Here is a 15930-nt window from a genome sequence, read left to right as displayed (position 1 = left end):
TTTCCAAAAATTTTTAATTAAAAGCCAGGCCAGTGTTTCTAGTTGCCGCGGCGCAATAGTTAGATAACCTAGGTGGGGAACAACCAAGAGATCACTGCAACTCACACAAGTTGGAGAACTATCTCTCTCTCTCTCTCTCTTGCTCTCACACACACACACAAGGGAGCCGCATGTGATTGGTGGAGGCGGGACCCTTACAAAAAAACAAAAAATCCATCAAAATCAGTGTTGTTGCTAATCATTGACACATGCTAGCCTGTAATAATCCCCCCCATAAAAATCTACTTTGCATTTGATATATTGCAAATATATGCCATCACACACAATGGCATTTAAAGGGTTAGAATTATAAAATGAATATGTGGTGTTATGATCAGGGCTGAAGTTGACAATTTAGTCCCTTATGGTAAGAGTGAGTATTTTTTTCAATCTGACATTACAAAAAAAACTGGAAATCCATCAAAATCATTGTTGTTGCTAATCATACATATGCCAGTCTTTTTTTTAAACAATCATTTGTGATGCCATCACAAACACTGGCATTTAAAGGGTACAAATAAAAAAAATTCCTGCACCAGAATGCAGGAAATTAAGTCTTTGTAACAAAGAAATTCCTGGTGGGGGACCCCCAGACCCCCGGCTTAAACAGTGGCCTGACTGGGGCTATATTTCGCACTATATTTCCTGGCCTGAATGATTTCCCCAGTCCGGCCCTGGTTAAAAGCCTCCAATGTTTTCAACCATACATTTCCATTTATAAATTTTTTTTTTTTATAATAATTTTCTTTTTACATTTTTTTTACCTCCTATAATAGTGGGGGTCGCGGCTCTCTGACACCGTTATTTCGGGGGTCGCGGCCTGAAAACATTATGCATACTTTTGACAATAAATACAATCAGAATTTGTTCTTAATTGCTTGCCTGGGTAAATAAAGGTTATAGAAATGTAAAAAAAAAAAAATTGAAAACCGATACCGATATTTTCCGATATCACATTTTAATGCTGATATCGGCCGATAATATCGGTAGGCCGATAATATCGGACATCCCTACACTGTACTGTACTGTACTGTAATGACACTGTACTGTAGTCTAATGACACTGTACTGTAATGACACTGTACTGTACTGTAATGACACTGTACTGTAGTCTAATGACACTGTACTGTAATGACACTGTACTGTCCTGCAGGCGGAGCTGAACGACCTGAGGAGCACCATCACCAACCTGCTGGACCCGCCCCCTGAGGTGTCGGCTCTCATCAACAAGCTGGACTTCGCCATGTCCACCTACCTGCTGTCCGTCTACAGGCTGGAGTACATGAGGTACAGTATGTCCACCTACCTGCTGTCTGTGTACCGGCTGGAGTACATGAGGTACAGTATGTCCACCTACCTGCTGTCTGTCTACCGGCTGGAGTACATGAGGTACAGTATGTCCACCTACCTGCTGTCTGTCTACCGGCTGGAGTACATGAGGTACAGTATGTCCACCTACCTGCTGTCTGTCTACAGGCTGGAGTACATGAGGTACAGTATGTCCACCTACCTGCTGTCTGTGTACCGGCTGGAGTACATGAGGTACAGTATGTCCACCTACCTGCTGTCTGTCTACCGGCTGGAGTACATGAGGTACAGTATGTCCACCTACCTGCTGTCTGTCTACCGGCTGGAGTACATGAGGTACAGTATGTCCACCTACCTGCTGTCTGTCTACCGGCTGGAGTACATGAGGTACAGTATGTCCACCTACCTGCTGTCTGTCTACAGGCTGGAGTACATGAGGTACAGTATGTCCACCTACCTGCTGTCTGTCTACCGGCTGGAGTACATGAGGTACAGTATGTCCACCTACCTGCTGTCTGTCTACCGGCTGGAGTACATGAGGTACAGTATGTCCACCTACCTGCTGTCTGTCTACCGGCTGGAGTACATGAGGTACAGTATGTCCACCTACCTGCTGTCTGTCTACAGGCTGGAGTACATGAGGTACAGTATGTCCACCTACCTGCTGTCTGTCTACAGGCTGGAGTACATGAGGTACAGTATGTCCACCTACCTGCTGTCTGTCTACAGGCTGGAGTACATGAGGTACAGTATGTCCACCTACCTGCTGTCTGTCTACAGGCTGGAGTACATGAGGTACAGTATGTCCACCTACCTGCTGTCTGTCTACCGGCTGGAGTACATGAGGTACAGTATGTCCACCTACCTGCTGTCTGTCTACAGGCTGGAGTACATGAGGTACAGTATGTCCACCTACCTGCTGTCTGTCTACCGGCTGGAGTACATGAGGTACAGTATGTCCACCTACCTGCTGTCTGTCTACCGGCTGGAGTACATGAGGTACAGTATGTCCACCTACCTGCTGTCTGTCTACAGGCTGGAGTACATGAGGTACAGTATGTCCACCTACCTGCTGTCCGTCTACCGGCTGGAGTACATGAGGTACAGTATGTCCACCTACCTGCTGTCTGTCTACAGGCTGGAGTACATGAGGTACAGTATGTCCACCTACCTGCTGTCCGTCTACCGGCTGGAGTACATGAGGTACAGTATGTCCACCTACCTGCTGTCTGTCTACAGGCTGGAGTACATGAGGTACAGTATGTCCACCTACCTGCTGTCTGTCTACAGGCTGGAGTACATGAGGTACAGTATGTCCACCTACCTGCTGTCTGTCTACAGGCTGGAGTACATGAGGTACAGTATGTCCACCTACCTGCTGTCTGTCTACAGGCTGGAGTACATGAGGTACAGTATGTCCACCTACCTGCTGTCTGTCTACCGGCTGGAGTACATGAGGTACAGTATGTCCACCTACCTGCTGTCTGTCTACCGGCTGGAGTACATGAGGTACAGTATGTCCACCTACCTGCTGTCTGTCTACAGGCTGGAGTACATGAGGTACAGTATGTCCACCTACCTGCTGTCTGTCTACCGGCTGGAGTACATGAGGTACAGTATGTCCACCTACCTGCTGTCTGTCTACCGGCTGGAGTACATGAGGTACAGTATGTCCACCTACCTGCTGTCTGTCTACAGGCTGGAGTACATGAGGTACAGTATGTCCACCTACCTGCTGTCTGTCTACAGGCTGGAGTACATGAGGTACAGTATGTCCACCTACCTGCTGTCTGTCTACAGGCTGGAGTACATGAGGTACAGTATGTCCACCTACCTGCTGTCTGTCTACAGGCTGGAGTACATGAGGTACAGTATGTCCACCTACCTGCTGTCTGTGTACCGGCTGGAGTACATGAGGTACAGTATGTCCACCTACCTGCTGTCGGTCTACCGGCTGGAGTACATGAGGTACAGTATGTCCACCTACCTGCTGTCGGTCTACCGGCTGGAGTACATGAGGTACAGTATGTCCACCTACCTGCTGTCTGTCTACCGGCTGGAGTACATGAGGTACAGTATGTCCACCTACCTGCTGTCGGTCTACAGGCTGGAGTACATGAGGTACAGTATGTCCACCTACCTGCTGTCTGTGTACCGGCTGGAGTACATGAGGTACAGTATGTCCACCTACCTGCTGTCTGTCTACAGACTGGAGTACATGAGGTACAGTATGTCCACCTACCTGCTGTCTGTCTACAGACTGGAGTACATGAGGTACAGTATGTCCACCTACCTGCTGTCTGTCTACAGGCTGGAGTACATGAGGTACAGTATGTCCACCTACCTGCTGTCTGTCTACAGGCTGGAGTACATGAGGTACAGTATGTCCACCTACCTGCTGTCTGTCTACAGGCTGGAGTACATGAGGTACAGTATGTCCACCTACCTGCTGTCTGTCTACAGGCTGGAGTACATGAGGTACAGTATGTCCACCTACCTGCTGTCTGTCTATAGGCTGGAGTACATGAGGTATGGAACACCTTGGAATTGTATGTGGTTGTTTGTAGAGTTGTTCCGATACCGATACCAGTATCGGAAATGCCGCCGATACTGCCTAAAATGCTGGTATCGGTATCGGCGAGTACCCTCTAATTCTGCGCTCCGATACCATATGACGTAATTCATCAACAACACTGCGGTCTGCTGAGTGAGCAATGAGCATTATAAAACAAACGTGTTTTAACCAACCGTGAATTAAAGTGTCAATTGCCATTTGTCATTTTAACAGCAGATACTTTCTTAAATGCCACATCGTCCCGACAGAGCGCTGTTGACGGGGAGCTCTGATGGGTTCGCTTGGTTGTGTTATTAGCATTGAACAGCTAACCGAAAGCTAGCGTTAACTAACGTTAAAGTTTTAGCTTTAACGTTACCTTGGCTAAAGTTGGGGCTATTCATAATCCAGCAATAATGGCTGCAGACCTGCAAGCAAAGTACAGCAAGTTGGCAAAGGAGTATTCCAACGTAAATCACATTTTCACCAGTAACGTTACAGTCTTTCCATCTAACGGTAGCTCATGCTAGCTAACCTAGCTCACGTTAACGTCGTCACTGATCGACCACCTCGCGTACACAATTAATGACATGTTGCGGACAGCCATATCGGTGACAATGTTTAGCTTTTAGTGCCAAATGATAAGAGTCTGAGGCGGAGTCTCAAAAGAGAATGTTGAATATTTATTGTGCAAAAATCCCAACAGAGCCTCTGCTACTTAAACGGAGCCTTGTGGAAGCAAGTGCAGCAACGAATAATGTCCGTGTGGAACTAATGTGCCAACAACCATTCCGTGGGTGAACTCATTGAGATAGTTTTCAATTACTGATACTAATACTAATCTATACAATCACCTGTTGTTGAATAAATACCATTACTTTGTAGTTATTACTAAAAAACAGTATATATAAAACAGTAGCTGTATAAAATTAAAAAAAAAAAGTTTTATAATTTATATAATATATATATATTTTTTAATGTATGCACTGGTATCGGATCAGTATCGGTATCGGCCGATACCCAAAGCTTAGGTATCGGAATCGGATCTGGAAGGAAAAAATGGTATCGGAACATCTTGTTTGTTTGATGTGTTTTTATTATTTCCCTTTCCTCTGGTGTATGTACTGTACCATCGGTCTCTTTTCAAAAAAAGATGTTGTCCCCTTTCCCTGTTGCCCTTCGAGAGGTCCTGTTGTCCTCTCGCCAGGCCGTCGTTGTAAATAAGAATTTGTTCTTAATTGACCTGCCTGGTTAAATAAAGAAAAAGAAAAAAGCATGGAACAGCTTGAAGCGTTGTCTTCTGGAATCCTACTACATCCTGTAGGTCCACTAATGAAAACCCAGTCCGTGGAGTTGGAGAGATGTTTAGAGGTTTAGAGGGAACTCTTGATTGACTGAGAGATGTTTAGATGTTTAGAGGGAACTCTTGACTGTACACGGTTCGTTTACATTTGTGATAACGTGTGATAATAACAGTGGCTGAAGATCTGATCCTGAGCCCCCCCCCCCTCCCCCCTCTTCTCTAATCTCCCAGGATGCTTTGCGCCCTGGACTCTGATCGTTTCCAGGTCATGTTCCGTTACTTTGAGGACAGAGCCATTCAAAAGGACAAGTCAGGTAGGTGACCTTTCAACTCTCGACGAGCACCTTGTTTATTGTTTAACCCCTTGTCTCTACAGGGATGATGATGCAGTATTGTTTAAACCCTTGTCTCTACAGGGATGATGATGCAGTATTGTTTAACCCCTTGTCTCTGCAGGGATAATGATGCAGTATTGTTTAACCCCTTGTCTCTGCAGGGATAATGATGCAGTATTGTTTAACCCCTTGTCTCTGCAGGGATAATGATGCAGTATTGTTTAACCCCTTGTCTCTGCAGGGATAATGATGCAGTATTGTTTAACCCCTTGTCTCTGCAGGGCTAATGATGCAGTATTGTTTAACCCCTTGTCTCCGCAGGGATGATGCAGTGTGTGATCGCCGTCGGAGACAAGGTGTTCGACGTCTTCCTGCAGATGATGGCTGAGAAAGTACGAAAAACACATAACTTGATAAGATATTCCTTTATTGATTGATGCCCTTCATAGCAGCATGAGGGAGGGGAGGTACAGGCATGGGCAGGGTAATAATAGAAAGACATAAATATATAGGCAATAAAATGTTATCTGAATATAATAAAAATATAAGAAACAATAAACAGTGTAAACAAGGTGCATGCCGTATGCCGTGTATATCGGCTATATGAATTATATTAATATTGTATTAATTATGTTATTATTATTAGTGTGTATTACTTATTTTATATTACATTTAAATATATACATGATATTATATTACATGATATTATATAAAATTTAAGGCTGTCAAAGTTAACGCGATATTAACGCGTTATCGCCCGATTCTATTAACGCCACTATTTTTTTTAACTCACGATTAACTTTTAAGAAAAAATAATAATATATATATATATTTTTTTACTAGACTTCACTCAGGTGTATTATTGATACTCTCATTGATACTATGTTTGTTTCTGAAGTGTGTGTGTGTGTGTGTGTGTGTGTGTGTGTGTGTGTGTGTGTGTGTGTGTGTGTGTGTGTGTGTGTGTGTGTGTGTGTGTGTGTGTGTGTGTGTGTGTGTGTGCGTGTGGTGCGTGCGTGCGTGCGTGCGTGTGTGTGAGATAGAGAGAGAGGGGGGTGAGAGAGATGAGGAAGGGGCAAGAGAGAAAGAGAGCTGGGAGAGTGTGTGTGAGAGAGGGGGTGTGTGATTAATCAGCCCTTGTGTGGGTGAATGTAACAAGTTCCTAATGTTTTCTTTCCCCTATTATTTCATGCACACTTTATTCATTGTTTTAAATTATTTTTTTCTTAAGTTATTTTGTGCATCACTCTGTTTTTTGCACGAGGGTCATCCCTTTGTGTTAAATTGCTGCATAAAGCAAGCATTTGTTGACTCGCATGTTGATAAGAGTATTAAAACTTGGAACTTGAAAAAGATCTGTTTAAGGTAAAAAAAAAAAATCGATTAATTTGCTATTAATCGCGAGTTAACTATGGACAATCATGCGATTAATCGAGTTAAATATTTTAATCGATTGACAGCACTAATAAAATTATATTATATTATATTATATAAAATATTTAAATTATATTATATAAAAGTATATTATATAAAATTATATTACATGTTATATTAAATTATATATTAAATTATATTATATTAAATTATATTATATTAAATAAATTATATTATATTATATAAAAGTATATTACATGTTATATTAAATTATATATTAAATTATATTATATTACATTATTATATTATATTAAATAAATTATATTATATTATATGATATTATATTAAATTATATTATATTAAATAAATTATATTATATTATATTATATTATATTAAATATTAAAATTATATTATATAAAAGTATTATATGATAATAAAGTGTATTGTGCTGCTCTCTGATTGGTCCTCAGGCTAAGACCAAGGTGCACGAGGAGGAGCTGGAGAGACACGCCCAGTTCCTGCTGGTCAACTTCAACCACATCCACAAGAGGATCAGGAGGGTGGCAGACAAGTACCTGTCTGGCCTCGCAGAGACGTGAGTGAGACAGGTTTATTATCACCTGTCTGTCTGGCCTCGCAGAGACGTGAGTGAGACAGGTTTATTATCACAAGTACCTGTCTGGCCTCGCAGAGACGTGAGTGAGACAGGTTTATTATCACCAGTACCTGTCTGGCTTCGCAGAGACGTGAGTGAGACAGGTTTATTATCACCAGTACCTGTCTGGCTTCGCAGAGACGTGAGTGAGACAGGTTTATTATCACAAGTACCTGTCTGGCCTCACAGAGACGTGAGTGAGACAAGTTTATTATCACCTGTCTGTCTGGCCTCGCAGAGACGTGAGTGAGACAGGTTTATTATCACCTGTCTGTCTGGCCTCGCAGAGACGTGAGTGAGACAGGTTTATTATCACAAGTACCTGTCTGGCCTCGCAGAGACGTGAGTGAGACAGGTTTATTATCACAAGTACCTGTCTGGCCTCACAGAGACGTCAGTGAGACAGGTTTATTATCACCTGTCTGGCCTCGCAGAGACGTGAGTGAGACAGGTTTATTATCAAGTACCTGTCTGTCTGGCAGAGACGTGAGTGAGACAGGTTTATTATCACCTGTCTGGCCTCACAGAGACGTCAGTGAGACAGGTTTATTATCAAGTACCTGTCTGTCTGGCCTCGCAGAGACGTGAGTGAGACAGGTTTATTATCACCTGTCTGTCTGGCAGAGACGTGAGTGAGACAGGTTTATTATCACAAGTACCTGTCTGGCCTCGCAGAGACGTGAGTGAGACAGGTTTATTATCACAAGTACCTGTCTGGCCTCGCAGAGACGTGAGTGAGACAGGTTTATTATCACCTGTCTGTCTGGCCTCGCAGAGACGTCAGTGAGACAGGTTTATTATCACCTGTCTGGCCTCACAGAGACGTGAGTGAGACAGGTTTATTATCACCTGTCTGTCTGGCAGAGACGTGAGTGAGACAGGTTTATTATCAAGTACCTGTCTGGCCTCGCAGAGACGTGAGTGAGACAGGTTTATTATCACAAGTACCTGTCTGTCTGGCAGAGACGTGAGTGAGACAGGTTTATTATTATCACAAGTACCTGTCTGTCCTCGCAGAGACGTGAGTGAGACAGGTTTATTATCACAAGTACCTGTCTGTCCTCGCAGAGACGTGAGTGAGACAGGTTTATTATCACAAGTACCTGTCTGTCCTCGCAGAGACGTGAGTGAGACAGGTTTATTATCACAAGTACCTGTCTGTCTGTCCTCGCGGAAACGTGAGACCCTAGAGATATATTTATTATTACCGTATCTGTATTTACCTGCACATAATCCTATTTACATATCTGTAGATACTATATCTATATCAGTACATATCCCTTACCTACTCTTACTAGTTATGCTACACAACACACACACACACACACACACACACACACATATATTAGGGATGCCATATCGGCCATATCGGCCGATACACTGCCAATACCGATCGTTTTTGGTTTTGTTATAGCAGCTGGCAGTATTATACTGTAGGTCTAACACAGGCATTCTCAAAGTCCGGACTCCGGTCCAGATCCGGACCGAACCACAACTGTCTCTGGTCTCTGAGCAAATTATACTTTTCGTATGTATTATCTGTATTATCTGCGAGACATCGCCACAACACAACGAGTCAAAATCCTCCGCTCTCTAATGCAAGCAGCGTCTTTGCATGTCCGCCTGCTCCACTGTCTGTGTGTGTCTGTCTACTCTGCTTCGGTCCAATCACATTCCCCCACCCACAATCTGCGATTCAGAGGCAGAGTAGGGCGGGTCTTCACGGCACGCTGGTTGTCTTTTCCATCGAGCTGGGAGAGAGTGTAGCGGGGCTCGCTCAATGTGAGAGAGTAGTCCGTCGTCTCGACTATACTAAATTAATGGCTGGTCGTCCAGCCCTATGAATTTGCATGACTTTTCTTTTGATCGCCTTAGCCTTCCGACTATTACGGTTATATACACACAGAGGGGGTGGGGGGGTGGGGGTCCCAACCTGAGCATGACATAAGAGCAAAATGGCCGCCGTGTGAATACCGTGCCAATAACACGGGTACACACACATCGTACCGTCACATAAACACATTCATACACTGGTATATATTCTGACTCAGAACCTCTGTTCATAGAAGTCATACGAGCGTCCTCTTATATATAGAACCGTCTCTCTCTGTCTCCTCAGGTTCCCCCATCTGTTGTGGAGCGGCCGGGTCTTGAGGACCATGCTGGACATCCTGCAGACACTGTCCCTGTCCCTCAGTGCTGTGAGTGGGACACACGCTTCCACCTGCTCCTCCTCCTCCGTCCACTGATCTCATCCCTATGATAATGAATGAGTGAGTGGTGGATGATGATGTCACAGCTCCTGATAATATTGTCGTCCACGTTGTGTGTCTCCTGCAGGACATTCACAAAGACCAGCCGTACTACGACATCCCAGACACGCCCTACAGGGTCACGGTCCCGGACACGTATGAAGCCAGAGAGGTAGGTTTCATCCCCAGAGACACGTGTGAAGCCAGAGAGGTAGGTTTCATCCCCAGAGACACGTGTGAAGCCAGAGAGGTAGGTTTCATCCCCAGAGACACGTATGAAGCCAGAGAGGTAGGTTTCATCCCAGAGACACGTATGAAGCCAGAGAGGTAGGTTTCATCCCCAGAGACACGTATGAAGCCAGAGAGGTAGGTTTCATCCCCAGAGACACGTATGAAGCCAGAGAGGGAGGTTTCATCCCCCAGAGACACGTGTGAAGCCAGAGAGGTAGGTTTCATCCCCAGAGACACGTGTGAAGCCAGAGAGGTAGGTTTCATCCCCAGAGACACGTGTGAAGCCAGAGAGGTAGGTTTCATCCCAGAGAGACACGTATGAAGCCAGAGAGGTAGGTTTCATCCCCAGAGACACGTGTGAAGCCAGAGAGGTAGGTTTCATCCCCAGAGAGACACGTATGAAGCCAGAGAGGTAGGTTTCATCCCCAGAGAGACACGTGTGAAGCCAGAGAGTACTGCACGTGTCTGTGGTTTGAGGATCAATAAAAGGGGCGGGGTTCGAGCGGGTCAGCTGTCTGAGTGACAGCACTGCGTGTGTCTGTGGTTGCAGAGCATAGTGAAGGACTTCGCCGCTCGCTGTGGGGAGATCCTGAAGGAGGCCATGAAGTGGGCGCCGTCCGTCACCAAGTCCCACCTGCAGGTCAGTGACCGAGCCCACTGCACTGGACATACTGACCCCTGCTGGCGGGATATATACTAGGTGACCGAGCCCACTGCACTGGACATACTGACCCCTGCTGGCGGGATATATACTAGGTGACCGAGCCCACTGCACTGGACATACTGACCCCTGCTGGCTGGATATATACTAGGTGACCGAGCCCACTGGACATACTGACCCCTGCTGGCGGGATATATACTAGGTGACCGAGCCCACTGCACTGGACATACTGACCCCTGCTGGCTGGATATATACTAGGTGACCGAGCCCACTGCACTGGACATACTGACCCCTGCTGGCGGGATATATACTAGGTGACCGAGCCCACTGCACTGGACATACTGACCCCTGCTGGCGGGATATATACTAGGTGACCGAGCCCACTGCACTGGACATACTGACCCCTGCTGGCTGGATATATACTAGGTGACCGAGCCCACTGCACTGGACACACTGACCCCTGCTGGCTGGATATATACTAGGTGACCGAGCCCACTGCACTGGACATACTGACCCCTGCTGGCGGGATATATACTAGGTGACCGAGCCCACTGCACTGGACATACTGACCCCTGCTGGCGGGATATATACTAGGTGACCGAGCCCACTGCACTGGACATACTGACCCCTGCTGGCTGGATATATACTAGGTGACCGAGCCCACTGCACTGGACATACTGACCCCTGCTGGCGGGATATATACTAGGTGACCGAGCCCACTGCACTGGACATACTGACCCCTGCTGGCTGGATATATACTAGGTGACCGAGCCCACTGCACTGGACATACTGACCCCTGCTGGCTGGATATATACTAGGTGGCCGAGCCCACTGCACTGGACATACTGACCCCTGCTGGCTGGATATATACTAGGTGACCGAGCCCACTACACTGGACATACTGACCCCTGCTGGCTGGATATATACTAGGTGACCGAGCCCACTGCACTGGACATACTGACCCCTGCTGGCTGGATATATACTAGGTGACCGAGCCCACTGCACTGGACATACTGACCCCTGCTGGCTGGATATATACTAGGTGACCGAGCCCACTGCACTGGACATACTGACCCCTGCTGGCTGGATATATACTAGGTGACCGAGCCCACTGCACTGGACATACTGACCCCTGCTGGCAGGATATATACTAGGTGACCGAGCCCACTGCACTGGACATACTGACCCCTGCTGGCGGGATATATACTAGGTGACCGAGCCCACTGGACATACTGACCCCTGCTGGCGGGATATATACTAGGTGACCGAGCCCACTGCACTGGACATACTGACCCCTGCTGGCTGGATATATACTAGGTGACCGAGCCCACTGCACTGGACATACTGACCCCTGCTGGCGGGATATATACTAGGTGACCAAGCCCACTGCACTGGACATACTGACCCCTGCTGGCTGGATATATACTAGGTGACCGAGCCCACTGCACTGGACATACTGACCCCTGCTGGCTGGATATATACTAGGTGACCGAGCCCACTGCACTGGACATACTGACCCCTGCTGGCGGGATATATACTAGGTGACCGAGCCCACTGCACTGGACATACTGACCCCTGCTGGCGGGATATATACTAGGTGGCCGAGCCCACTGGACATACTGACCCCTGCTGGCTGGATATATACTAGGTGACCGAGCCCACTGGACATACTGACCCCTGCTGGCTGGATATATACTAGGTGACCGAGCCCACTGCACTGGACATACTGACCCCTGCTGGCTGGATATATACTAGGTGACCGAGCCCACTGCACTGGACATACTGACCCCTGCTGGCTGGATATATACTAGGTGACCGAGCCCACTGCACTGGACATACTGACCCCTGCTGGCTGGATATATACTAGGTGACCGAGCCCACTGCACTGGACATACTGACCCCTGCTGGCGGGATATATACTAGGTGACCGAGCCCACTGCACTGGACATACTGACCCCTGCTGGCTGGATATATACTAGGTGACCGAGCCCACTGGACATACTGACCCCTGCTGGCGGGATATATACTAGGTGACCGAGCCCACTGCACTGGACATACTGACCCCTGCTGGCTGGATATATACTAGGTGACCGAGCCCATTGCACTGGACATACTGACCCCTGCTGGCGGGATATATACTAGGTGACCGAGCCCACTGCACTGGACATACTGACCCCTGCTGGCGGGATATATACTAGGTGACCGAGCCCACTGCACTGGACATACTGACCCCTGCTGGCGGGATATATACTAGGTGACCAAGCCCACTGCACTGGACATACTGACCCCTGCTGGCGGGATATATACTAGGTGACCGAGCCCACTGCACTGGACATACTGACCCCTGCTGGCGGGATATATACTAGGTGACCAAGCCCACTGCACTGGACATACTGACCCCTGCTGGCTGGATATATACTAGGTGACCGAGCCCACTGCACTGGACATACTGACCCCTGCTGGCTGGATATATAATAGGTGACCGAGCCCACTGCACTGGACATACTGACCCCTGCTGGCGGGATATATACTAGGTGACCGAGCCCACTGCACTGGACATACTGACCCCTGCTGGCTGGATATATACTAGGTGACCGAGCCCACTGCACTGGACATACTGACCCCTACTGGCTGGATATATACTAGGTGACCGAGCCCACTGCACTGGACATACTGACCCCTGCTGGCTGGATATATACTAGGTGACCGAGCCCACTGCACTGGACATACTGACCCCTGCTGGCTGGATATATACTAGAAATATCGAATAAAAGAAATAACGATCAAATAACGTATATATATACGTGGTTGGCGTTCAGCGGTTGTCGGCCAAACACGTATATATAATAGTTGTTGGCGGCCATTGAGTTAATGTAATGTACAGTAATGTGTTTGTGTTGCAGGAGTATCTGAACAAGCACCAGAACTGGGTGGCGGGTCTGTCTCAGCACACGGGTCTGGCCATGGCCACCGAGAGCATCCTGCACTTCGCCGGGTACAACAGGCAGAGCACCACCTTGGGGGTGAGTCCTGCGTCTCCACACGCCCTCTAGTGGTCGTCTTACGTACCTTAGGGGTGAGTCCTGCGTCTCCACACTCCCTCTAGTGGTCGTCTTACGTAGCGCGATCACTGTAAACACTGCACTGCTTTTAAAATAATAGTAGTAGTAGTAGTTTCACACAATACAATATACACCATCATTTAACAATATTTGATTTTACAGTGACTGAAAAGGTACAGACTGAAGCATAATGCTTATATATAATATGCCTGTTCTATATTCTTAACAAAAATTAAGACTCCAAAACAGTATTCTAAAAGAAAATGGCAAAAAAAAAACTGTACTATTCACCAGTGTCGTTTTTTCTGCCTTTTTCTCTCAGAGTCAGACTCAGAAAGGTCTTTATTCGCCAAGTAGTTTTCACATACAAGGAATTTTCGTTGTGATATTAGTGGACAGACGTTAGCAGACAGATAATACAATAAAGAGGTGGAGTGAGATCAAATGAAATATGAACTATATTATATGTATATTAGTATATTGTATAGTATATTGTATGGTAACTCAGTTACTTCTACTCTGCATTGAACATTGTACATAATGTACATACTAAACACCTGTGTCTACGTACGTGACTTCTATTTTTTACTTGCTATACTTATTTTATTTTATACTTATCTTTTTTGTCTAGCACAGTCTCTGGAGCGTAACAGAAAGAAGCATTTTGTATAAAAGTATTCTGTACTTCTGTATGACAACTATTAAAGAAACTTGAACTTGAGTAACAATAGGATATAATATGATTATGAAATAAAATAATAAATATAGGCCAGGGCTGTCCAACTGTAACTAACTCTGCCTGTTCCCCTGTAGAGCACCCAGCTGTCGGAGAGGCCGGCCTGCGTGAAGAAGGATTACTCCAACTTCATGGCCTCCCTCAACCTCAGGAACAGATACGCCGGAGAGGTGAGGTCACAGTGTAGCCTCACGCCACCACTCACAGCGTAGCCATGGTTTTAAATGTTCAGAGGAGGGGGAGGAGGGAGAGGGAGAGGGAGAGGGAGAGGGAGGGAGAGGGGGAGGGAGAGGTGAGGGAGGGAGAGGTGAGGGAGAGGGAGGGAGAGGGGGAGGGAGAGGTGAGGTCACAGTGTAGCCTCACGCCACCACTCACAGCGTAGCCATGGTTTTAAATGTTCAAGGGGGAGGGAGGAGGGCAGGTTACGATATTTAAAAAAAAAATTGACATTGGCCACCAAAGCAGGCAATTTTGTTCAAATACCGGCACTTTTCAGCAGCTGGCAAGGTACTCATATAGCTAGCCATTTTTTAAATATCGTAACCTGCCGCTCACATTCTCACCACAAGACCCCCTCTAATGGACATTCCAGGGCGGGGCGGGTGTGTGTGGCGTCACAGTACTGTCTATCTGTATGTCATGTATGTATATGTTATGATGAATTGAAAATGGGGGACCCTGATGTAAACAAGACGAAAGTCTTTCTCTGGTCTGCATCCCCTTAACAATTGTGTGTATTGAGCCGTACTGTATTGTACCCATTCTGTAATCTGTTAATAACATTTTCTATCAATCAATCAATCAAAGGTAATCCTTTGACACTGAGGCTGATTGATTGATTGAACATGTTATTAACAGATTGCAGAATGGGTACAATACAGTACGGCTCAATACACACAATTGTTAAGAAGGGGATGCAGACCAGAGACATGTGTCTCCCCTCCTCTCCTCTCCTCCCCAGGTGTCGGGCATGGTCAGCTTCTCGGAGGCGGTGCGCGGCCACGCCGACCTGAACCGCCTGCTGATCCGGCAGATGGCGGAGGCTCTGGACGGGGGCCGGCCGGAGGTCTTCACCGAGGCCATGTTCAAGCTGGCCGCTCTGCTCATCAACACCAAAGGTCTGCCTCCTCCTGTGTGTGCTGCACTGTGTACTGTACTGTACTGTATAATGTACTGTGTGCTGCACTGTGCTGCTCTTTTTTTGGATTTTGATGATTAGTGGGTATCTTCCTAGTTCTGCTCTGCATGCATTATTTGGTGTTTTCCGTTGGGTGCGGAGAATGGATTTGCAAAATTCTGCATGCAGAGTCTCAATTTGGTGTTTGTCCCATTTGGTGAAGTCTTGGTTTGCAAGTGGGCCCCAGACTTCACAACCATATAGGGAAATGGGTTCTATGAGTCTTAATATTTTTAGCCAGAT

At 46.6% G+C, this 15930-nt stretch overlaps 1 protein-coding gene across 1 annotated transcript in view; it reads left to right on the top strand.

The window, feature by feature from the left end:
* pi4kaa (phosphatidylinositol 4-kinase, catalytic, alpha a) overlaps positions 1-15930 on the top strand; it is a 144460-nt gene that overhangs the window by 43817 nt on the left and 84713 nt on the right. Inside the window, exons 22-31 of the mRNA XM_084325266.1 lie at positions 1192-1325; positions 5435-5517; positions 5860-5930; positions 7384-7508; positions 9688-9769; positions 9909-9992; positions 10602-10691; positions 13616-13735; positions 14588-14680; positions 15472-15628. Of these exons, the coding sequence (XP_084181392.1) occupies positions 1192-1325; positions 5435-5517; positions 5860-5930; positions 7384-7508; positions 9688-9769; positions 9909-9992; positions 10602-10691; positions 13616-13735; positions 14588-14680; positions 15472-15628 (1039 nt within the window). The remainder of the gene's footprint in view (positions 1-1191; positions 1326-5434; positions 5518-5859; positions 5931-7383; positions 7509-9687; positions 9770-9908; positions 9993-10601; positions 10692-13615; positions 13736-14587; positions 14681-15471; positions 15629-15930) is intronic.

This window comes from Notolepis coatsorum, assembly GCF_963971535.1.
Source record: "Notolepis coatsorum genome assembly, chromosome: 11".
NCBI classification, from domain to species: Eukaryota; Metazoa; Chordata; class Actinopteri; order Aulopiformes; family Paralepididae; genus Notolepis; species Notolepis coatsorum.
Note: the sequence above shows the minus strand (reverse complement) of the source record. Positions and strands in the feature narration are given on the sequence as shown.